The sequence below is a fragment of the Lissotriton helveticus genome, chromosome 4_1 (assembly GCF_964261635.1).
Source record: "Lissotriton helveticus chromosome 4_1, aLisHel1.1, whole genome shotgun sequence".
NCBI lineage: Eukaryota > Metazoa > Chordata > Amphibia > Caudata > Salamandridae > Lissotriton > Lissotriton helveticus.
Window position 1 is genome coordinate 1540531857 of NC_136063.1, and position 26048 is coordinate 1540557904.

At 45.5% G+C, this 26048-nt stretch overlaps 1 protein-coding gene across 2 annotated transcripts in view; it reads right to left on the bottom strand.

The window, feature by feature from the left end:
* The window catches only part of SACM1L (SAC1 like phosphatidylinositide phosphatase), a 387094-nt gene that overhangs the window by 123308 nt on the left and 237738 nt on the right, over positions 1 to 26048 (bottom strand). For both annotated transcript variants that reach the window (XM_078688168.1, XM_078688167.1), the window contains exon 13: positions 10994 to 11092. In XM_078688168.1, coding sequence (XP_078544294.1) covers positions 10994 to 11092 — 99 coding nt within the window. The remainder of the gene's footprint in view (positions 1 to 10993; positions 11093 to 26048) is intronic.

Below are 26048 nucleotides of genomic sequence, written 5' to 3' on the forward strand. Positions count from 1 at the left end.
ATTCTCTTTAAATGTAACCAATACAGTCCCTTTTGACTTACCTTTCCCCTCACTGTTCTCTTTTTATTGTCCTTTACTCTCCAAAAACATTGAAGCGATCTGAATACAGATTAAAAGTCGCGCCACGATTCTGTAATTAGATTCCATCTGAATACAGAGTTAAACATTTTTTGAGACCAGAGTGCACATTCACGGACACATGATTAGTCATCGGTCAAACACCAGAAGGACGAGTCTGGGAATCCTTCAGCCACACTGCAGTTTGAATAGCATTGATTGCTGTATAAGTGGGAGGCTTTTTAGCCACCACACATTTCTTGTTGGATTATAGTACCAATTAATACTGTCATCATTCTAAAAGGGTCATTCATCTATTTATCAAATGTCCTGAAGATGGTCTAGCGGACTTAGACAACCTTAGACCGAAAGGTCGACAGTCACACCTATTTTTTGCATCATTCTATTGAAGGCAACGTTCTTTGTTTAGTCTGGTCACATTGTCTTACCATTATCTTAAAAAAGTGTTCACAATTGTAAAAATGAAGTATATGTAACATCTAATGACTAACTTCTGGTTGAATTGTGTGTTTTAGGTTTTAGCTTTTTGTACCCTTTACAATTTTTTGGTTCATATAAATCTATTCGCTGAATACATACACCCGTGTTATAAATCTTTCTTTGATGATTGGTTCATATGTAAAACAATTGGAACTGTGTCCGAAGGAATTGAATTGCAAACTACTTGGTTTGCCAACATTGAACGCAGTAATTAATGTAAACATATGGTTCAATAAATCCCTTGTAGATTGGGGTTCCCACTTTTCTCAATATTTTGCTACAAAGGATAAAGCATCCCCACATATGCTGCACTAGTTGAAAGCAGAGATTTGCATACTGCAAGAAATCCATCTGCTCCATGATAACTAGGAAGGCTGCCAGTCCAGAGCCAAATAATACATCTGATCGTGACAAAAGAGGAGGGGCAGCTATTCTGACGAGACAAAATACAAGGTGGTAAGTCCTGAAAAATGATGGGGTTAGGTTCTCGCCCTGAACTCTTATAATTTCTGTGTTCCACTGGTAAGATTTCTTTTGTCACTTAAAGTAACTGTTGGGGCAAGGGAAAGAACTGTTATTATTTGTATGTGCCTATGGTCTCGCAGCTCTGTCTGACCATAACCCCATAATGCACAAGTTCAATCCACCTATGATTTCTGGACCTTATAAACCATGGAGGTTAAGAGACGTCTTGTTAAGGGCCTAGACTATTAGATAGCCCAATCCTGTATCCGTCAATACCTGACTGTTAGCGATCAGGGAGTGACTAGCGACAGAACACTCTAGGAAGCCCTAAAGACGGTGGTCCGAGACCATCTAATGTCAACAGGAGCAGATGAAAAAATATAAGTCTAGACTAAAGAAGAAGGCAGAAATCATGGGGCAGCTAAGGGAGCTTGAAAGCATTCACAAAAGGAGAGGCTCTAATAAGATTTGGTGCAAAATCATAGCGGCTTGGGTGCCTCTCAAAGTTCTTGACTAAGATCAAGCGGAATAAGGCAGGGAAACTACTGGCCTGTAAAATGTAGGAGTCGCCAGGGGTCTCACCTGCGGAACCTAGCTTGCCCCTGGCAACCCCTGGCACCGTTTTTGCAACCTCTGGTCAGAGGTGGCAAAATCAGTGCCAGAAACACAGTATGGACATTGGTTGGGACTCCACTATCTTTATTTTCTCACTTTTTTATTACGCTAATAGTGAACAATGTTTCATTATTCACTATTAGCGTAATAAAAAATAGAGTATGATTAGCTGGAATATGGCCTTCCCTGGCAGCTAAGGTAAGTAAAAAAAGCACTTTTAAATGTATGTTGAGTGCGTGCTCGTGGGTGAGTGTGTGATTGTGGGTTTACGTGAGAGAGAGTGTGTGTAAGTGTGAATGTATGTATGTGTAAGCTTGTGTGTGAGTGAAATTGAGGCTAGAAGAGCACCTCCGCTACTGCTGGCATTATGGTTAACTGACATTTATGTGACGACATGTACTATGCAGACAACACTCCCTGTGAACACGTGGAGAAATATCCGCTGAACCTGAACAAGGCAAGAATAAGCTTGGAACCGAGAAAACAACTAAACTAACGAGTGGAACAGAGGAAGTCATTGCTGTTATAGAGAAACTAAAGCTAGGTAAATCCAGCACTTGGTGTCAACCCACTATTTTATAAGATGTTTTGTAATGTCCTAGCCACAGTCTTAGTTCATCTCTCAATACCTTTCTCAGCACTGGATGATTGCTTCTTCTATGACTGAAGTCTGTTGACAGTGATCTACAAACCCGGCAAAGACTAATCTCAATGCATCTAGTGCAGATCATTTCTCTCTTAAATGTTAATGTAAAGAGCTTCAGTAGCTACCAGACTAGGGGCCCATCTTACCAGGCCCACCTTCATTATAATCCGTGGGCACAGCACTAAAAACTGCCCCAAATATTTTAGAATATCCACAATACAAAGAAAAACACTGTACTGATCCTGCCAGACACTGAGAAAACATGCAAGCGGACTGGAACTTTAGCAGTCGCCTTTAGAGCCCTTTGGGTTGGGGTCAAATTTCAAATTGGTCTTATAGGCTGGTATTACAACCTGATCGCTGTAATCAAATATAAATCATAGATTCTACTCATTGGTAAAGATCATCAAAGAATCCAAGCAGAGATGCCCTAGTCACCTCCTCTGTTGGCCTTAACCACTGAACCACTGTCGAACAGGGTGAGGGCGATAGAGATACTAAAAGTGTTTTAATAGGGGAGGGCAAATTAAAACTAACCATGCATGAAGACTATATACTGTATATACCGTTTAATGAGAGTTGAGTGACAGCGAGTAGGAGAGGCTGCAGTAATTGTCCCCGCAGACACGCTCATTTGCGTGTTCCCCCGCTTGAGGCCCAGATGCAGGCCTGTTTGTTGTTAGCAGGCGCGTGTTCCCCCACTTGAGGCCCAGCTGCAGCCCTGGTTGATGTTATCAGGCACGTGTAATTAGTGTACTGATCCGCCGCCTGAGCCCGGCTCGAGCCCTGGTTGATGGTAGCAGACGGGTGTAATTTCGTTGAATGAGAGAGTTCAGTAACAGCGCGCAGGAGAGGCTGCAGTAACGTTACTTACCAGGCCTCTAGGTGAACGCGTTTGTCACGCCCCCAGCACACGGCCACAGAAGACTATCTTCTGATTAATGTACGACCCACATGGCATGAAGGGCGGAACGTAGCACACGCCCCCAGCGTGCCCCTTGATGCGGCACAATTGCCTTCACATGGCATGAAGGCCGGACACGCCCCAGCGTTTCTCACGCCCCCAGCGTGCCCCTTGATGCGGCACAATTGCCTTCACATGGCATGAAGGCCGGACACATGCCCCCAGCGTTTCTCACGCCCCCAGCGTGCCATGCTGTGCAGCAACGTAATTGGCGCTTGTATGTACGACTCACATGGCATGAAGGGCGGACAAACGCCCGCAGCATTTGTCATGCCCCCAGCGTTTGTCACACCCCCAGCACACACCCACAGCCCACGATGTGATGGCCGTACCACACGCCCCCAGCGTTAGTCACGCCCCCAGCCCACAGCACAACGCAGACACGCCCACAAGGGACTACTTTGCTGGCACGGTTCTTTTACCTTTTAAATGTATAGAGGAGTTGGCCTAATGGCTAAGGCGCTCGACCTCGGACCTGGGGATCTGGGTTCGAGTCTTGGTAACGACGCCAAACATCCTGTGATTCTGGGCAAATCACTTAATCTCCCTGTGCCTAACAAAAATGAATGCGTGTCCTCATTTAACGTAACTGGTGCTATGTAAAGCGCTCTGATACCTGATTCAGTTCGGGTCGAGTTCGCGCTATATAAAACTCTGCAAAAAAAAATAAAAAATATGGTGGCCGTCTGCATAGCCTATGTCCTTCGGCTGCAACTGCCCTTTCCAACGCTGTATTGGGTGTTGTGATAGGTGATGTGGTTACTGAGATTACCCGCCTCAAAGGTTTGGGCTCTCTCTTTATAATATTAGTATGGATGAAGGCAGCAGGAAACTGAGAAGGAATGGTCCTTCATAGGTAGAACCACAGCAGAACTCAAATAGAAAAGGTCTCTTGGCTGGCTTGAAAAAACATATCCTGGGGTTTATATCCTTCCCCAATAACCAGTGCTGCATTGAAAGTCTTTGAGGTGACGTAGATCAAACTATCAATCAATCTTTTATCATCCTAATCGTCCCAGAAAGAGATGGAGGGCAATGTGAAGTGTACAAAAAGAGAGATCTGAGAGGACTGGAGAGCTCTGCAAGACAGATAGCATTTAGTCTTTGGAGTCCATTAGGAGAAAGTATACTATCCAAGAATCAGGAAGATGTCATTTCTACCAAATATAGCATTGGGTGTTGAAGTGCACCATCAGGCCACTGGCTAGCTGTCTACTGAAACGATCAGATACTGTTCTCAGGATCGAAACAAGACCCATGAACACATCCAAAATCCCTGGTGCGGGTCCCATCGGAGCAACAGAAAGGGACGTCACTAACCGTTAAGGAGTACAAGGACACTTTTCTAAGAATGCAGTCCTCAGCTAATAACACCGCGGGGACGGAGTGCTGGGGCAAGATGTTGCACCAGTATCACATCAAAATAAAGCTCTACGACAAAATATAAATACCACACCGATACATGTTGGCAAGACTACGGAGAGAAGCTTGGGGGGCGGGGGTGGAGGTTTAGACCGACTCACCTGCGTCCTTTGGAGCGAACGAAAGAAAGCCATACTTGGCAGAGGTCCTAAACATAGTCGACTGAGTGTTAAACGCACAGTCATGCTCCAATTCGCTGCTTTATTCTGTTAATGCTACTATACAAGCAGATGTATCCACTGCACATTAAGAAGGTAAATATATCTCCATAGAGCCAAGGGCAGCCAGGCAGGCGATAACACAAAAACACTGGCAAACAGCTCATCTACAAGACTGCACCGATTTGCTTCACAAAGTGTGGGAGCACCTGTGGATGGTAAAAAATTGCACCAACGACAGTATTACACTCATTTAACAACTTTCAAAACAACTACCTAGGAGTGCGGGACCCATAACAAATTATTTGATGGTAAAAAGTCACCAGCATTGTGGAACAGAAGAAAGTCAAGTTTGGAATTGAATGGTGCTTTTCTTAAACCTACTCTCAAATATATTTAGATCACTCGTGTTAGACCTTGCATCATCGGCGTGAATCTCCCTTCCATTTTGACGGATTGTCTCTTCTGTTCTGATACGTTTTGCTGGATTAATGCTTTGGGCACTGTGCCCCTGCTAATCAGGGCCACAGTGCAAGTGCTCCCTATGTTATATTAATGTACTAATTGGTTATTCCATGATTGGGTTATTTGATTTATCTGTCAGACCCTAGTACACTGCACCATGTGTGCCCAGGGCTTGTAAATAAAAAGCTGCTGGTGGGCATGCAGCACTGGTTGTGCCACCCACAGAAGCAGCTTGTAAAGTGTGACTCAGGCCTGCCATTGCCAGGCCTGTGTGCAGTCTAGCACTGCTATGTCGACTTGGCCAAGTGCACCCACTTGCCAGTCCCTAACCCTTCCCTTTACTTCATATTAGACACCCCTATGGTAGGCCCAAGGGCAGTGTGCATTGTAAGTATAAGGTGGGACATGCTCTGATGTGTGTAGCAAGTTCTAATAGTGAATTACAGCCATTTTCGTTTTTCACTATTGAAGGCTACCTGTTCTCATAGGCCAAAATGGGCAGTTAGATTATTACATTCTTATAATCCTAACTAACACGGTAGAAATTTAGTATGCCTGAACTCAGAATAATAAAGTACATCTGTTAGTAAAGTTTATTTTAATATTCTGTGTTTGCAAATACCACTTTTAGAAAGTAGGTATTTGCTTGCCGAACCATTTGAGCCTTCCTCTGCTGGGTTGCGTATTCCTTGTCTGGGTTTGTGAGTGACAGGACTGGGGGATTCCAGGAGACAGGCTGGGGCAGCCCAGTGGTGAATAGAGAGATCTGCATCTAGATGGGAGGGAGGAGTTGCACCTGGGACCTGAACAATGCTGGCTCCACCTCCTGTGGCTTGTCTGATGTCTCTGCCCTGCACTGTGAAAGGAGAGGAGGAATCATGTCAACAGAGGGCTCCAGAGCTGTATCTTCCCTCCCCTATGCTGGCTCCATCTCCTGTGGGGCGGCTGATGTCTCTGCCCTGCACAGTGAAAGGAAGAAGAGAGTCATGTAAACAAAGTGCTCAGGAACTGGTTTGGACTAGGCAGAGGCCTCTCTGCCTTCAGAGAACAAAGGATTTTGTGGTATAAATATTGGGACCCTGATCCCAAGAAATTAGATCACTTCTGGACAAGAAACCTTTCTGCCAAGGAGAAGAACCAAGGAAGCTGCAGGAGTTGTACTGCCCCTCTGCCAGTGTGCTGTTTGTTGGGTTGGCCTGCAGTGGTTTCTTCATTGCCAAGGGAAAGGAGAAGGAACTTTGTAAGGACTTTCATCTACAGAATATTCTCCAAGGGCTTGAACTGTGCTTGCCTCCTGCTGAAGTCTCAGGGACAAAAGACTTCACCTCCAGCTCCCTCCTGAATTTCCTTGCTGGGAATTCGGACTCCAGTCACTTGCGTGCCGCTGGGAGTTGGAAGCGCGACGCATCGAGAAGTGTGTCGCGGCCGCAGCTGAAATCATCGCAATGCCGGAGAAGCGTGCCTTCGTCGCATCTCCCTGGAAGCATGTGTTCATCGAAGCTGCCTGCTGTCGCATCACCATCAAGAGAGTCCCCATCGCATCGCCGGAGAAGCGTATCGCAGGGCCTGTCGCGGCTCCAAAGTACAGAGTCGTCGCAAGGCTGCATGGGTGTCATCGCATCGCCGCATCAAGGGCGCCAACTTCTCGCATCACAACCGATCATTTGATCGCATCAAGGCGCCATCTTGCGCAACGCAATGGGCCCGCAGGCCGAGAATCTACGCATCACCTCCGCACCGGTAAGGCTCAAGACGAGTTCCCTACTCTGTGCAAGCATTGAGGAAGGACATAACCACTCCCCCAGGTCCCGGAACCAAAATATCTCCCCTTTTGCGAGCCTTTTGTTCACTTTGCGTTACGCATCCAGGTACTTTGTTGAGAACATTGTCACATTTACCATCAACTTGAACTAAGAGACTTTAATCATCTTTTTAGTAATCCTAAGTGTAGTATTGTGGATTTTTGTCGTTTGTGGTCTTGTGTTTAAGTCTATATAAAGAATACCTATTTTTATAAAACCTGTGTTGTGTCCATCTGTAATGTTATCACTGTATCACTGTGTATATTCATAAATGCTTAACACAGTGCCTCTGAGATAAGCCTGTCTGCTCGTGCCAAGCTACAAAGGGGGTGAGCAGTTATTAAGGAGTGTAATCCCCTTATCCTGACTTAGAAGTAAGGGTCCCTATTTGGACAAAGGTGAATACTATTGCCAACTAGAGACCCCCAGATCTAACAACTCCTATGTCCCCTTTACCTGAGCGTATGAAGAATTTTAAGGCAGGGATGTACTCAGTTACCCAACTAGTGAGTATGATGTCAGAAACCTATAGTTTTTACCATAATGATCAAGTGTGCTATTCCAAGAAGCAACAGCTGATACAGAGGAGAGAGGATTCTCCAGTGTTGGGGATTAACAGAAGTAAGGTTTAAGTGTATTTGGGGACAATTGAAAGACCAGTTTAAAATCTCAAAAAAGCTTTGTTGCAGGCCTCTGGATGTAAGCAAGAGTGTGTGCAATTAAAACTCCTAGACTAAAACGAAACAAAACCATATTATTCAGATTATAAGCACAAAACGTCAATGTATGATTGTTTTGTCTGATGTACCTAAGGTCTTTAGCAAATCAGTGGTAAATAATTGGATGACCAGTAAGAAGCTATCCTGCAGAATTAGGAAATCTTGTGGGATAGGTTCCACTGAAAATACGGATTGTAGAAGTCTTCTAGGTCATGAAGAAATTAATGAAGCTTTTGTGGACTTCTATCTGAATGTTAAAGTTTGATGGTATTGGTTCAAATGATGAAGACATTTCTTTCCCCCAGCAAATATACCACCACTAGTGCTCCCTCAAAAAGATAAAGAACCTTCTGCAAACATTACTGCACAAACAATTAAGTATCTTTAATAGGACGAGACTCCTGACTAGATGATTTTAAACTTGAATTTTATAGAAACGTTCCAACAACATTTCCTCATGATTAGCTCAGGTCTGTTCTCAAATGTGTTGAAGGGATGTAAAATCCCCTTCAATTGACTCACTTTTCATCACATATTCCCCCAAAACCCATTAAGAAACCAATCCTATTTCTTTTTTAAAATCTAGGTCTTCAAACTGGGGCCTCCAGTTATACTTTTCATCTGGAAGATATATCGCTATATGCATTAAACACATTTCAAATTGGTTGTGTTAAGTGTTATTTATGTCGCACAAATAGAAACAGTGCATACATTCTTCATGGTCCTTAATAGGTTCAGTGAACTGCAGGAGTTTTAAATGAGGGCAAGAAGGCCTTTGATTGTGTTAACTGGCTTTAGAAAAAGATCCATTGTGAATGTAGATTTTTTGCATAGTTTGTGAAAATAATGCAAACATTATCTCAGATCCTACTGTTGGTTTCATGATGAAAGCAAAAATATATTATATTTTTCTTGCTAGAAGGACCGGAGAAGAGAGCAGGCTCTCTTTCATCAATACATTACAACAGTGGTTGTTGGGGTCGTTTGCCTCTGTCTCGCAGCTTGATAGGCGCTGGAGGATATGGGTGTTCGAGTACACCATCTGTGTTTTCAATGGCATCAGTTCATCTAAGGCAGCAGTTCGTTCTTTCCTCACTCATGGACTGCTTCAGGTGTTGACTTGGCAGGCTAAACTGGTCAGCGATTGCTTTTGGGAGTGGCAGTCCTTGTGCTGTTCATCAATCGACACTGCAACCTCAGGGCCAGGGCAAGAAGTTTCTTGCGTAGGTTGTAACAGCTCCTCTGAAGTAGCGAGGCACACGGACAGAGACACCACCCAGTCATTTACTGTAGAACTGCTGGGTGGCACAAGATTATTCAGATGTACTTCTTCATGCAGTTCACCACTAGAGCCACACTATGGGAGATCAGATACACTCTCACAATAAAGGTTGATTTCTGTTTTTCTTGCACTGGGTAGTCCGCTCCCTCTGGGTGTTCCACAAACCAGAAACACAGCTGTTTTTCTCCTGCTTGACAGTCACTCTTCCTGTAAGGTGAGACACTCTTCTACCTTCTGTGAGACAGGCTTCTAGGCGCCAGGAAGAACCACAGTTTCTCTAGCAAGTTGCAGACTTAAGAGTTAAGGCCCCTCACCTCTGAGAGACTGATTGTCAAAACAGACACCAGCCTTGGTTGCACAGCAGTTCTTCAAGTATTCTACAGAGCACTACCCTCCTAGGTGAAGAACAACTTGGAAATTGAACAAACTTAGGTGCAGATACAGCATGTGTTCCTTGTGATGGTGCTCACAGCAGGTAGTGAGGACACTGGCTCCAAGCAGTAATATCCAAAATATAGGCACAATGAAATCTGAAAACTCTGCACATGGCTGCCATCAGTGTTCTTGAAGTAGTAATAAGGGACAGATAAAAGTGCAAGCCCTGCCTTGAAACTACCCCACCTCTAAAAGAATCCACAGACTCACCATCTGCCCCCATCATCTACCCAATGGCAGTGGTCAGAAACATCTAACCATTAAGTCCCTCAAAAAGGCCTTCAGAACTTTTATATGGGGTGTTCTGCCACCATTCTCCCTCATTTCAGTGTCTTGGTCTTGACGCTCTAGCTTCGGAAGTGTAAGCAATACACTTTCACTGTCAGGAGAAAACTAGATCATGATGCTACACTAGGCACCACCCAAAGTTGACCACATTGCCCCCACACTCATATCCACATCGCACAGTTTTACGATCATTTATGTGTCACACATACACACTGTTAACATGCATTAGGCAACCCACAGAATGTTACACTAAAGCTAGACATTTTAAATGAATGGACCCTATGAAAAATAATGTCAGGTCAGGACTACTAATTCACAGAAATCAGTATGCTGCTACTACTGATTCATGTAATCAACCTAGAACACAAGTATGGCATTAAAAGAGGGCAGACTTGGTGCCTCTCTCCAGGTTACAGAGCCACTTTGGGACCTTGGCATCACCAGGGACTGGCATAGGCCTCAGTTCACAAGCTACATCAGCAGGATAGCTGGGGTGGTAAAAATCAGGAAACCAGTTCACATGCAGTTGGTTTACTCACGCCAGGGGTAGATATACCTGTTTACCAGGCAGTGGGACATTCCCATTCCAACACACCCAAATTACATATCACAGTTGATTGTTCTTCAACATGAGAAACTAAGAAAACGTCTAGAGTGAAGCCATAAAGAATTACCCTGCCAAGCATTTCTTACAGCCAAAAGGCATTACTGCAACTTTGCACATAAAGTAGTGGAGATCTACAAAAGGTACTTATGAAAACTAGCAACTCAAGAGAAATATCTGTTAAGAAGTAGATATTTGTCACTGTATGTTTGACAATAGTAACTGGAACATATGAGGGTATATTGAGAATTGTGTATTTGCACCTCCACTACACACATGCCAACTTATTTTTTAAGAAGGAATACAATGTATAACTTTATGTGGTTTAATATTTACTAACTACTGTCATTTAGATTCGCTACTGTTTTGGAAGAAACAGTTGACAATTAAAATCAATGTTCATTGTCCTTGGTCTCACCCATTTACTCTATATAGTTTTCTTTTTTTTTAATTAAATTTTTTTAGGAAAGATTAATTTCACCAGTGGACCTAGTTTCTTGTTCTTAAAGTTCCTCCTAAATGTTAATATTTTTAAAATAAAACAGACTTAGTAGAAACCATTGCACTTACCTAAACTCATCCTGTAAGTCTGCTACTTGGTCTACCAGGATTTGAAGTCTCTCCCATCGCATTCTACTGCATTCTTTGTGGAAATCAAAGGCAATGTATCTAAAGGATGAACAAATGTAATACTATAAAAATATTTCTTTATATACCTATACTGAAAGAATGGAGACAGTAAATTCATCATGTCTTTGTGTAGTCCAAAAATTGGCAGGGCAAGGAAACGTTCCAATTGTGTTTAAATTTGCTCTCAGGTTTCTCTTACCCATAAATGCACAATATTTGCATGGATCTGCTCAGTGACAGCCCTAGAATGTGGTACACTTGTTCAGATTTCTATTTTTGCGCTAAATTAATGATCTGTCAGTGTCCGTAAACAACAGTGCTCAAGTTTCACAGCAGTTGTATTATTTCTATTACCCCTTTCACAAAGGAGAGGATAATAACGCAACTTTTCTTTATGTAGTGCCTCCACTTCTTAGTGATAAAATAATGTGGTAATTAAAAGAATTGCAGTGTAGCTATCACAAAATAAAGCACAAAAGTATTGAAAAAGACAGTCATGGTGAGGGATAACCAGATTTAATTGGCTAACTGGTGAAAGAATCAAAACATCATAAAAGGACATGCAGAGCTTATCAAAGCTGCTATGTAATACAATCCATGAAGGGGGATTTATTTCTCAACAAAAACACTACGGTAGGGGGGGACCTAGGGGAAGTTTACAGACCACGCTCTGGATACAATCCCCAAGAAAGCCTATAAACAACAAAGGTACCAGAGGGTCTCAAAAAGGTGTGCCCAAAAGAAATAGAGAGCCAACCAATCCCTAAAAACCAAAGTGATGCGTCACAGAAAATTCTCAACAGGATGAGAAAAATACCCATCAGTCACCATACGAATCCGCCCTTCATCATTTGGGATGTTATCCGTACCACCCGTCTGAGAAGTTCGGTGCCACACTTAGAGGTCAACCCGGTGGTAAGGGGGTTCCTCACAAGGTATAGGCAATGACAGTGTGGTATACCACTCGGTGTTTATGAGTGGCCAAAGACATGGGACTGGGGTGTGCAGTGCTAGAAAGAGTGAAGGAGTGAAAAAACCAAAAGAGAGTGTGTTAAAATTGGTTTGAAAAAGGCACTTAACTGTAAGTTTATTCGGTGTGTGCCTAACATACCAAAGTTAAAAATCAATGCAACCTAAGGCTGTCTCATGATGTAGACCGCCTGAGGTAGAAAAGGTCAACTAGTTTCTGCAATTCAGGGACTGTTGTATCCTTGCATTCATCAGGACCAATATACAATTAAAACTACTGCACCAAGTGAACTAAATAAAGTGAATGGTGACACCGGGATAACAAAAACAAGTGCATAAAGTCACCTGAATGCTCCAGATGCCCTTACAGTCTGTGTTGATCACTAAGGAAAAGAAAAGGGTTAAGTATAGCTGTCGTGATCTAATGGGCTGACCAGAAAGTCCATTTTATGTGGATCAAACGTTACATCACACTCTGAGTATTGACATGCAGGCACTTAATGCTAATATGGCCCAGTTTTAAGTTATTTGGAAAGAAAATTTCGTAAGCCAAATGTCTTTCAGTCCTTACCTCGATCTGTAAGGTGGACTGACCTCACCCCACCTGGCTGCGGCTCAGGGGAAGATGAAGCACCGCTCTATAAAACATGTGAAACACACGTAAAAAACACAATGCGCACATACAGGGACAAAGCACTTCCTGTTATCAGTAGCCGACAAGGAATGGTGTCGGTATCTTTCAAAAGAATATTTTAGTACCCAGCAGTCGCGGAGCCGAGACTCCATTTAAAGAGGGATACAGTTTGTTGGAAAAGCGCAGCATAGCGCGAAGAAGAACGAAAGGCTTCTCTTACCTCTCCGTCGGTACTCCGGGCCGGCGTCCTGGCCGACTGGGGAGGTAACGAGAGGCGAGGTAGCGGTTGTTAATAAGCCGCGCTGCTATTGGTCGCGAGGTCACGTGAAGTCACGTGGGGCGCTTAGCTGACCCGTAAGATTGGTACAAAGTCGGACAAGCCTGCGTTCTCATAGGCTGTAGCACTAAAGGCCGGGAGAGATCATTGGCCGCTCAGACGCTTGGTAGTCATAGCGAAGAGGGTAGACATATTATCAACGCAAATGTAAACACAATGCGAACAAAGTGCAGCGGGGGAAAAGAGGCTAGGGAAATATACAAATGCAGTCCTGTATTACTAGTAATGGAGAAAATGCGTAGCTATAAGTCAGTGACACCGGGTCAAACGGTCAATGGTAATTATGACCAGCGGGTCAAAAAAGGCTGAGAATAGCCGCGCAAGGCAGCTGACAGTGCATGCCTAATTCCTTAAGCTCTAAATACAGAAAAAATACCCAGACACAACTTTCTGTGAATATCGCTGTAATAAGTATGGTATTATCAGGGTTAGGCACAAACAGCTGAGGGAATAGCGGAGACATCGGGACTAGGTCCCAGATGTGGTCAGGATATGGTCAAGATGGACAAACACGGTGGGGCGCTGTCACTCCGCCCAGCTAGTAAAATTCAAAGAGGAGAGAAAGTATGGGCAAAGAAATGATGTCAGTACCTTCATCATCTCTAAAGCAACTACTGGCACAGAGAACAACCTATCATAGGTAGAGTGTCCAAACAGGAGAAATGATATACTAGGGCCCTTCTCCGTTGCCGTGGGCTGAATCACAAAGCAGACCAAGGAATATCATCGTTAAGGCCACCTTTGTGTGTCTTCAGCTTAAGTACCCATCTTTGTTCTTTAGTCAGCAGGTACTTAGTCACATCGGCTGTGTTTTTTGGGATAAATGGTTGCTCCAAAACAGTCCAATGGAAATCAGTGGCTAGGTGTTTAGCTTCAAGAAAGTGAGCAGTTAACTTTGTGGCTTGTCTGGCACACCTGATGGTACTCTTGTGCTCAGATATCCGTATGCGGACCTTCCGGGTGGTCATGCCCACATACTTGTAGCCACAGGGGCAGGTAATCAGATAGATCACATGATCACTGTTGCAATTAGTGAATTTTATTTGTTTCCACGGTCTAGCCGTGCCGATATCTATCTCCAATGATTGCCACGGGCGATAGGTTCACTATGGAACCTTCCTCCTGTCCAGGGACACCACCCCTGTGGCAATTGTCAGGCCTGTGCACAAACAACGAAATCATTGGAGATAGATATCGGCACGGCTAGACCGTGGAAACAAATAAAATTCACTAATTGCAACAGTGATCATGTGATCTATCTGATTACCTGCCCCTGTGGCTACAAGTATGTGGGCATGACCACCCGGAAGGTCCGCATACGGATATCTGAGCACAAGAGTACCATCAGGTGTGCCAGACAAGCCACAAAGTTAACTGCTCACTTTCTTGAAGCTAAACACCTAGCCACTGATTTCCATTGGACTGTTTTGGAGCAACCATTTATCCCAAAACACACAGCCGATGTGACTAAGTACCTGCTGACTAAAGAACAAAGATGGGTACTTAAGCTGAAGACACACAAAGGTGGCCTTAACGATGATATTCCTTGGTCTGCTTTGTGATTCAGCCCACGGCAACAGAGAAGGGCCCTAGTATATCATTTCTCCTGTTTGGACACTCTACCTATGATAGGTTGTTCTCTGTGCCAGTAGTTGCTTTAGAGATGATGAAGGTACTGACATCATTTCTTTGCCCATACTTTCTCTCCTCTTTGAATTTTACTAGCTGGGCGGAGTGACAGCGCCCCACCGTGTTTGTCCATCTTGACCATATCCTGACCACATCTGGGACCTAGTCCCGATGTCTCCGCTATTCCCTCAGCTGTTTGTGCCTAACCCTGATAATACCATACTTATTACAGCGATATTCACAGAAAGTTGTGTCTGGGTATTTTTTCTGTATTTAGAGTTTAAGGAATTAGGCATGCACTGTCAGCTGCCTTGCGCGGCTATTCTCAGCCTTTTTTTGACCCGCTGGTCATAATTACCATTGACCGTTTGACCCGGTGTCACTGACTTATAGCTACGCATTTTCTCCATTACTAGTAATACAGGACTGCATTTGTATATTTCCCTAGCCTCTTTTCCCCCGCTGCACTTTGTTCGCATTGTGTTTACATTTGCGTTGATAATATGTCTACCCTCGTCGCTATGACTACCAAGCGTCTGAGCGGCCAATGATCTCTCCCGGCCTTTAGTGCTACAGCCTATGAGAACGCAGGCTTGTCCGACTTTGTACCAATCTTACGGGTCAGCTAAGCGCCCCACGTGACTTCACGTGACCTCGCGACCAATAGCAGCGCGGCTTATTAACAACCGCTACCTCGCCTCTCGTTACCTCCCCAGTCGGCCAGGACGCCGGCCCGGAGTACCGACGGAGAGGTAAGAGAAGCCTTTCGTTCTTCTTCGTGCTATGCTGCGCTTTTCCAACAAACTGTATCCCTCTTTAAACGGAGTCTCGGCTCCGCGACTGCTGGGTACTAAAATATTCTTTTGAAAGATACCGACACCATTCCTTGTCGGCTACTGATAACAGGAAGTGCTCTGTCCCTGTATGTGCGCATTGTGTTTTTTACGTGTGTTTCACATGTTTTATAGAGCGGTGCTTCATCTTCCCCTGAGCCGCAGCCAGGTGGGGTGAGGTCAGTCCACCTTACAGATCGAGGTAAGGACTGAAAGACATTTGGCTTACGAAATTTTCTTTCCAAATAACTTAAAACTGGGCCATATTAGCATTAAGTGCCTGCATGTCAATACTCAGAGTGTGATGTAACGTTTGATCCACATAAAATGGACTTTCTGGTCAGCCCATTAGATCACGACAGCTATACTTAACCCTTTTCTTTTCCTTAGTGATCAACACAGACTGTAAGGGCATCTGAAGCATTCAGGTGACTTTATGCACTTGTTTTTGTTATCCCGGTGTCACCCTTCACTTTATTTAGTTCACTTGGTGCAGTAGTTTTAATTGTATATTGGTCCTGATGAATGCAAGGATACAACAGTCCCTGAATTGCAGAAACTAGTTGACCTTTTCTACCTCAGGCGGTCTACATCATGAGACAGCCTTAGGTTGCATTGATTTTTAACTTTGGTATGTTAGGCACACACCGAATAAACTTACAGTTAAGTGCCTTTTTCAAACCAATTTTAACACACTCTCTTTTGGTTTTTTCACTCCTTCACTCTTTCTAGCACTGCACACCCCAGTCCCATGTCTTTGGCCACTCATAAACACCGAGTGGTATACCACACTGTCATTGCCTATACCTTGTGAGGAACCCCCTTACCACCGGGTTGACCTCTAAGTGTGGCACCGAACTTCTCAGACGGGTGGTACGGATAAAATCCCAAATGATGAAGGGCGGATTCGTATGGTGACTGATGGGTATTTTTCTCATCCTGTTGAGAATTTTCTGTGACGCATCACTTTGGTTTTTAGGGATTGGTTGGCTCTCTATTTCTTTTGGGCACACCTTTTTGAGACCCTCTGGTACCTTTGTTGTTTATAGGATTTATTTCTCACACTACATCCATCGCACTGCTACACATTATGCCCCTTAACACCACTGTACATCGGTGATCATCACACATGATATGAAAACAGTTCCCACATAAGATGACAAAAAAAAGATAACACACTTTCAACCACACAGCCCACGCATCTGAGCAGGCAAGCACTTCAGCATCCCATACAGGGGTAGTAAACAGAATGTAAACGCAACAATACAACACAACTATACAATGCTGAACTTTTCAGTATGACAAAAGCAGTCTCTGCCACTCCTACACAGTTTCGTGTTCAAATACCTTTTAGGATTAGGAAGAGAATGAGACATTTTTAAATCATGCTAATACCAAAAGATGTACTGGCATTGCTATGGATCAGCTAGGGAATGAGACTACATTGCAAACACGTGCATGTTTACCAAGGAAAACATTGCAAGAGAAAGGATGTTACAAGCATTGCTGCTTTCACAGAAAAGAGCAGTCTCCACTCTCAGATGGCAAGTGTAGAACAATGGTTGGTGGCAGTGTGATGGATATTAATCTTGGGATCTTATTAGATGTTAATTAGAGAACATTCTAAAGAACATGGTGGTCAGTGAGGAATTTGCAGTGAAAGTGTCCATCAGAAAGAGAATAACTTGTGCTTTTAATAGATTCTTCTAACCACAGACTCCTGATCTTTGGAATGGATACCAACGTAGTACCTCCAAAGGGGGGGGGGGGGGGGGGGGAGGTCTGGAGAGTGGACTGGATCAAAAGGTTGTGCAGGACCAGGGGAGCAAAGTGACTGTTATCAGAACTGGCTGGCAAGGTAGTGGTGCTTCATAACGTATGCAGCAACACCCACATTGAAGCCTGGCAGATTTCTAGAATCGAAGCTTCTTGGGCCAATGCCATTGTAGAAGCTTTGGCTCTGATGGAATGGGCTCTCAGATCCTTGGGCTTCTTTTTGGACAATTTAAAACAATACTTTAATACAGAGGACTACCCATCTTCTGCACCGCCTTCCATTTCTTCGCTCCAGAAAACCCCCCATAAGAGATGATAATCCAGTTGAAGGGTCTTGGTACGATCTTTAAAATAAAATAAAATTAAGGTCCTTATGAGGTCTAACTGATGCAGCATATCAGTCTATTTCAGGAGTGAGCAGTGTGATCGGTTGTCCAACGTGAAAGGGAGTCACAACCTTTGGAAAAAGGGCAGCCAGAGTCCTCCGCACCAATTTGTCCAGAATGAAAGTGGTATAAGACGGTTGCACTGAGAGGGGCAGCAGCTCACTTACGCAATGGGCTGATGTAATGACAAAGAGGAAGTAAATAAACGTCCTGCAAATCCACAGCCAACATCCAGTCTTCCATGTGCAGGGCAGACTGAATCAGCCATCAACATTTTGAATTTGTCCTTCCGCAGGAAGGCATTTTAGAGGCCAAATGTCAAGGTTAGGTCTGAGGTCCAGGTCCTTTTTCGGAATGAGGAAGTAGTATTAATAACAGGCCTTGCCTCTCCCAAAGTCTGGTACCTACTCAGTGGCAAATTTTGATTAAAAGATGCCCCTCCTACACTACGATCGCCAGATAATTATTTGAGGTTCATTCTGGCGACAGAGGAAAGTGGGATGGGAGTAAATGGGTTGCAGGGACAGCACCTTTGAACACATTCAATGCCCTGAAAGGACTGGGCTGTCTTCTGCATCACTGGCTGGGAAGGCTGCTATTGTCTATAGGCCAAAACCCTAGTATAGCCCCTATATTAGGGGAACCAATGGAGGAATTGTTGTTTATAGGCCCCATGAATGCACTTTGGTCCTAAAGTCTTCACTGTCCAAGCAGAGCTCTGCTCTCCGAAGAGTCTAGAACCATCAAAAAGCATGTCCATCAGCAATCCCTGCAAATGCACATACAATCCGGTCTGTGATACCAAACCCTCTCCAATGCAACCTGTGGCTTCTAGGCCAATATGGATGACATTTTTCACCATATCCTATCCATCATGGATAGTCAGAGCCAGGGAGGCTCTAAGTTCCTCCAGGACTACTGACAAGATATCGCTAAACATGTCCCCATAAGGAATGCATGTAGAGGTCTAAGAGGCAGACGGCGTTTCTGGATCGGAGTGCCAAGCTGGCAGAAGAAAAGATCTGTTTGTCAAAATAATCAATCCATTTAGATTCTCTATCTGGAGCACTGGACGGAAACAAGTTACCTAGCTACTTGCCGACTAATCAAAAGGACAAAAACCTGGTTTCAACCACATAGCCATCAAGTCGGGGCTTTTATGTTACCAGCCCTCACTGGAGAATCTCCATCAGAACATGTATCTTGATCTCAAAGGAGGACAACTGAAATTCTAATACCTCAACTGCCCTCCAAACCACCAATGCAAATGATGCACTTTCCTTTAATGGAGGAGCATGTGGAGATTCTAGCTCTGTTTCAGGGGAGGTATCAAGCCCACTGGCATTTTGTAAGTCAAAGGATAAAGCATCATCAGTATAATGAGGTGGAATAAAGCCCTCACCCTCCCTATCTTCATTAGTATCTTGGGATACTCCTTGTTCTGAAATAATATCAGTGTCAGAGCCAAAAGGAGCATGAGCCTCTGCTGATAGTTGTATATGGTAGAGGTACCAGGTTAGAGTCAGGCTGCATAACAACTGGTTGCACTTTGGTGATCTCGTAGCGCAACATAAGTCGAGCCTGGACTGACATCGGTTTGTGGTCCAACAACAATGCGGTCAGTACTGGCACTGATGTCCTCAGAACCAGTGTGGATCTTGGGGCCACTGTGGAATATGTACCAGGGTTAATACAGACCTGGAAAGGGGTCTCAGAGGACAGATGGCATTGGTAAATGTCCCGCTGGTGGTAACCCAAATGGAGGCGACCCCTATGGCTCCTTGGGGCTTAATGGCATACTAGGATTCAGAATTACACTAAGATTTGCAAAATGGCCTCCTTGAAGGCAAAGCTACTACAGAATCTGGGCATATCAGAACCAGCCGCAGTATCAGCTCCACAGCTGGTGACCTCAAAGTAGCGCTGCTTAGAGCTGGACATCCTTACACCTTCTATTTAGACCCAAAGGGGCAGGATGAGGAAGATTAAAAGTCCCACTTCGCTGTCTTGCACTTGGACTTAGACTTTAACTTACCCAAATATTCTATGTGGGAACTGGAGAGGTCACAAGAATGCCTTATGAATTGGCCTGGGCTTGCAGCTTAAAATGGGAGCAGAACATGGAGGAAGATTGTGACTTCCTTTCATGCCCAACAACAAACAGTTTCGCCTCCTGGCCTTGAATCCCCTTTGGATGCATTAGGGCCCATTGGTCACACAACTAGGGGGTCGTGACAAGAGTCCACAAACCAAAGTCACAACAAGTGACATCTGCTTGTTACAGTCTCAGTGCAACTAAAAGCCTGCCATTTTTGGATGGCCATACTTCCTTAGTACACTGTTTTGGTAGAATTGAAAATCCATTGGAGGACTTACAAAGTTGGGTAGGAGGTACGGATTCACGTTGAAACATTTGATAAGAATGGACTTCAGAGTCGGGGTGGTGCTTATATTCACTGCCACTTCCAGGATGCGATCGAGCCAGAGTGGAGCCACCTACTAACGCGGGGAAGCACAGCTGATACAAATCTACAGATCAACTCTGGCACCTTTGGGATATTCTAAAGGTGAGGAATCTATGGTTAGAAGTTGCCATCAGAAGTTCTGTTCTGCGGCACAATGATCAACTGGGTGGACCACATAGGCAATGAAAAGTGTTGCACAAAGTGCAGACCCTTGAGGTACAATGTAGCCAAATGTGTGATATCTAGAGTGAAAACGGGAGGACTATAGCATGTTTGAAAGGATTTGATCAATTTGGGGAGCATCTGCTCTACTACCCATGCCATGAAACGAACCTGGGACGGTTGACAGTGCTGAATGCAGCTGAGAGGTCTAAACGTATTAGTGTCATGAGTCTGCTGACATTAATGGCTCTTCAAATACATTCCATAGCCATTAGCTGCAAATAAAACGGATTATGTATTGTGGCCTGGACAGAACCTGGACTGTACCTGCCAAATTAGCCTTTCAGGTGGAAGCTGGTAAAAAGTACAAGGCATAACGGACTGGGAAAATCCCACAACTCACGGGGAAATAAAAAATTTAAATTGCCATGGCAAAAAGCATTTGCAAGCACACATTTAGGAAGATTCGTATCATAACGTTCCACTGATTACATCTGTGTGAGGTATACAGCATGCAAATGATTATATGTCAGGAGCAGAGGCTCAGATTATGCATTTCTCTACCATTTACTTTAGCTTTCTTCGCTGCTCAACAGCCATATACGTGCCTTTCCTTTCTGACTGAATGTAAATTAGTGTTTAATATTCAACATTTTACCTACGCAGACTGATTTACAGTTTTTGTGGCAAATAGAACTATGCTGATACATCGCTTGTAGTGCTCCAAGCTGGGGTTGTTTGCTTGGGGAGGGGCTGTGCTCCGCTTCGTGCGCCATCTCTGCACAGCCGTTCCACAACGCAGGAGGTACATCTGTCTTTATCGGCCAGATGCCACGCTCCCTGTCCCCGCAGTGATTGCCAGATGCCGCTAAAGGGAGCCTAATCCTGGTGATCACGATCAACCCCACGCATCTCACTAGCCCTCCCTTCTGCTGCATAAAGGAAGGTTCGGACTGCTAAAATAAAACAAACAAGCATTTGCAATGCAATAGGTCTCGCATTAGAAAAGTTTGAGCTATTGGTATTGTAAATTATAAATTTTGTATTTATGTACTTCTATAAGCAAGATGGCCGCCGGGTAGGAGCTCTCGGTAAGAGCTCCAAGTGCTGGAGATCCTAATTCTGATGTCTATCTCCGTTAGCACCCTGCTGCATCCACCTCTTTTTGTACAAAACAACCGAGTAACTGGAGTGACAAGTAACGGGATCAACAAGTAACTGGATGCACAATCAAGCAACAATCGTCTTCCTTACCTGCCTGGCGGAGGTCGAAAACCTGCTGGGGATCCCCGACCTGCCGGGAGGCGGAACATCGCAGGAGGGGACCGAGTCAGCCCAGATTTCCTCGCTGGTCCCTGGGCGCCCCCTGGCCAGACGCGGAACACGACACGGCTGCCTGTTCAAGTTGTGGCTGCCCGTGAGTCAGTGGCGGCCGTCGGGACGAGCTGTGGCTGTGCACCGGAGGTGACCGATCGCCTGCAAGCTCCATTGCTGGCGCTGGACCTGGCAGAAGTGGACACACCAGCGGTCTGGCCATTGAGGCGTGCTCTAGCGGCAGAGGTTGGTTTGCTGCTGCCGAGGTGCCGAGGTGCTGCACAGGTGCTGGGAGATATCGGCAGGTTCTGGAGGGTCTACTCCACTCAGCGGGAGGCGAGCAGAGACGTGTTTCGCCGCCACAGGAGCAGCGGCTGACGGAGCGGAGCCCTGGGGAGGACGGGACTGCCCGGAGGAACGTCGAGCCTTCCCCGCCTGTGACGGGAGCCGGAGGCGATCAGAGGAGGGGCGCCGCCGCCCAAGGAGCGGCGGGAATTGAACACTGAGGCGGGCGGGACCCGGGGTGGATAACTGACGGCGGAAGAATGAGCCTACAACGTATGCGCTGGGAACTTGAGGTGCGGTGGTTGCACCACTGACCAGCGGAGATGCCTGGGTTCTGAGACCGAGGCGGACGGGAGTGCACATGGCAACACGGCGCTGTCCAGGAGAAACACAGGAGAGGGATCAGGCAATAGGGCGTTTTAAAACAACGCCTATCGAAGTCGGAAGGGGCTGCACGCACGTAATCCTGCCAGTGGGCGCTGCGCGCTGTAGCTGTGTTCCTTGTGTGCACCACTTTGCAACACTTGCTGGTAACAACAGAGATCTACAAGAAGGTATTTATTTACCTCGTTCGCCGGTACACATTTCCTTTGTTCAAAATGGCTGGGGCCATAAAACTGTAGAAATAAATCCCCTCCTGCACCACCACCACCACCCCGAGTTGAACGTGAGGATGCATTCCAACTAGATCAAGGGTCACCTAAACTGAGATAAGTCTCGTTCTTCCCCACCAAGCAGCAACTAGGAAGCATGTACATAGAAATAGGACTAACTCTCCCTTAGAAGAAAGGGAAACTGATCTCTCTGAACACAGAGAACAACAGACAAAGGACTAACACTGCTGCCTTATTCACTATTCACTATTTTGGCAGCCATCTTGAACAGTTTGCTGAGCAATAGAATTTGCGTGAAATGTGTATGTTGCTAACACATATATTTTGATTTTTCACTAAGTGCTTCTTTGGTTCCATGTAACTTAGTGTTTGCACTTATCCCTTTTTGACCCATGTAGCAGATTATTGGCATTTAGTGCATGTCTTTATTGCAGTATTATACCTCTACTTGTATCATGGTGCTAACACACTTATATTTTGATTTGCCACTAGTGCCTCTTTTGATCCATGGAACATAGTGTTGGCATTTATCCCTGGTGACCCATGCAACATATCATCGGCATTTAGTGTATGCCTTTATTGCAGTATTATACTTCTACTTGTGTCTTGGATATATTTACCTACACCTAATTTACTGGGCACCGATCGCTACCTCTTACACTTCTGGCTGCTCATTAGTTCACTTGAAGTCTTAACTTGCTGTGGGCATATGTATGTATTTTTGCTACATTAGTCCACCTGTATTATATGCATATCTGATTATTATATAATGGTGTATGCTGCTAACACATATATTTTGCTTTTTCGCTAGTGCCTCTTTGATCCACGTAACATAGTGTTTGCATTTATCCCGTATGACCCATGTGACATATTATCGGCATCTATTTGTAATTTATTGTCGGCATTTACCTGTGCTCTTGTATATCTACTCTGTTCACTCCCCCACACCCGCCTTGACGCCATCCTAACATGGATCACTGCGGCAAGCACACGTATAAAATAATCTACCCACCCGCACTCACAAAAAAAGCCGCTAAACGCTTTAAACACAACTTCCTGAGGTCCCACCCTGAAACACCCTTTGCCAACACCTACTTCTCTCCGGTAAATGGATCCCTGAACACTGATATCATCTTCCACACAGCACGCAGAGCTCAATGGAAAAAAGCGTTTCTTACTCTACTCAACGTCTCCACCACCAGGAAATCCGCTCATGGACTAACTCTCTCCATCGCACCTTCTAAACTCTTCCCAGGCAGCACAGCCATTACTATTTACAATAACAGGATTGTTCTAATTCAATCCACAGACAGAAACCTGGAACTACTCGACAACCTGCTCCCCACTTTCAAAGAGCACCTCCCCAATGGTTGCCCCTCCACACATACACCAATCCAACTGAACCAGAACCCCTCACCTCCAACTAACGTCGCAGAACGACCCACCGCCTCTGACCCTCACAACCCGACTCTATGCCATCCCAAATCCCCCCTCTATATCTCCACCCCGCCACTCCCTACACTACCGCCGCACCTAGCTTCCCCTCCAACGGTGCCCTCTCTCCCACCACTCCCTGCTCTACTCCCCGGGCCCCCACTCCTCCCTTAACATCTCCCCCCCTACTCTCTGCACTCAAACAACTCCTGACATACACCCCTCCCTCAACCTCTCCCCCCCACTCCCTGCACTCCCGCCACTCCTAGCCTTCACTCCTCCCCCAACAGCGCCCCCCCCCATTCTCGGCATTCAACGCATTCCAGACCAACACCCAACACTCAACACCTCCCCCCCCCACCCCATGCACCCCCGTCACTCCTAGCCTCCACTCGTCCCTCAACAGTTCACTCCCCAACCTTAGCTCCCCCTCCACTCCTGGTCCCCACTCCCCCCTCAACATCCCCCCCCCCCACTCTCACTCCCCAATACTACACTTGCCCCCCGCTTCGACCAGTCTCCACACGTCTCGCATTTGCCTCACCCCTCCTGTTACTGATTACCCTTCCAATAACTCTAACCCCATACCCAACGGCATGCTGGACGCAATCATGACCACCCTCCTCCAAGTGAAAGAAGATCTCCACACGCTCAAAGAGTCACTCCTCACGCACACCGAGCATCCCCCCCTCTCCACCATGTCTCAACGAATTATCAACTCCCCCCCACATCCTAGGCACCCCATACTTGGGACCTCTATTCCCTCTCGCAATACCTCCAACAGGCCTAAGCGCACCATCAAGTCACATCCTAATCGCTCCTTACATTGGACCTCCATCCCCTCTCGCAATACCGCCAACCGCCCCCAGCGCGCAATCAAGACTCTCTCGGACCGCGATCTACACACCCTACTCAGCACATATGCCCCGGCAACCCAAAACAGCTTAGCCACCACGCACATGTCCATCCCTACGATTCTCTCCAACCCTATTAGGCAGCCCACGCATAGCAACAGAGGCTCTGTTCCCGACAACCTCACTAAAGTCCCTCTCACTATGGACCCCTCCACCTCCCCTTGCACCCGCAGACTCAAATGCACACTTCTCAACTGTAGATCGGCCCAAAAACACTCGACGGAGGTCGCTGACCTCATCCTGTCTAGGAACCTTGACGTGGCCATACTAACTGAAACATGGTTAACTGAATCCTCCAATCCTATCATGGATATCCTAGTCCCCCCCCCCCCAACTACTGCATCACTAGGCTTGACAGGCCCAACAAGACTGGCGGCGGAATCGCCTGCATTTACAAGAGCAACCTCTCTATTAATAAAGTCACCGCCCCTTCTCTTACCTCCTGTGAATACTTCTGCCTTGAGGTCATCAGTGAGAACAAACCTGTATGTTCACTACACATCATGTACCACCCCCCGGGGAACAACCTCCTCTTCTCCCAACAACTCATGGACACAATGTCTATCAACGCTGGACGGCAAAACACACAAATTTACCTTGGTGACTTCAATCTCCACTGGAATGATAGCAGTGACGCAGTAGTTAATAGCCTCAAAAATGTCCTTATCGCTTCTGACCTCACGCAAATTTGCAACACTCCAACACATGACAAAGGCTCTATCCTTGACCTGGTCATCTCCAAAGAAGGCACCACTCAACTTGACTCAATCCAACCTTGTGACTGGTCAGACCACTATATTATCACATTCCTCATCAAGGAAAAAGTAAAACTCATCCCGGTGCAATACGCCATGCCCAAAGTTTGGAAAAGAGACATGAAGAAACTCAACCCAAACTCTCTACCCCCTAACAGCTGCAATCTCCTACTCCCCCCTACCGACACTACTGACGTCCAGGACCTAACTGACCACTATCTCAACTCCATGGCCTCAATAATCAATAAGGCAGCTCCAATGCAACTGAAAAGAGTATCCACTAAGATATCCAACCCCTGGTACAACGGGAGTCTCAATGAAGAGAGACGGGCTATGCAAATGGCAGAGCGCACCTGGAGATCAGTTCCCTCGGCACTGCATCTTAAAACTCTGAGGAAAAAGAGAAATGCATATTTCAGGAAAATAAAACGCTCAAAATCAGAGTTCTTCAGACTCCAGCTAGACCAAGCAAAAAACCGTCCAAGTAA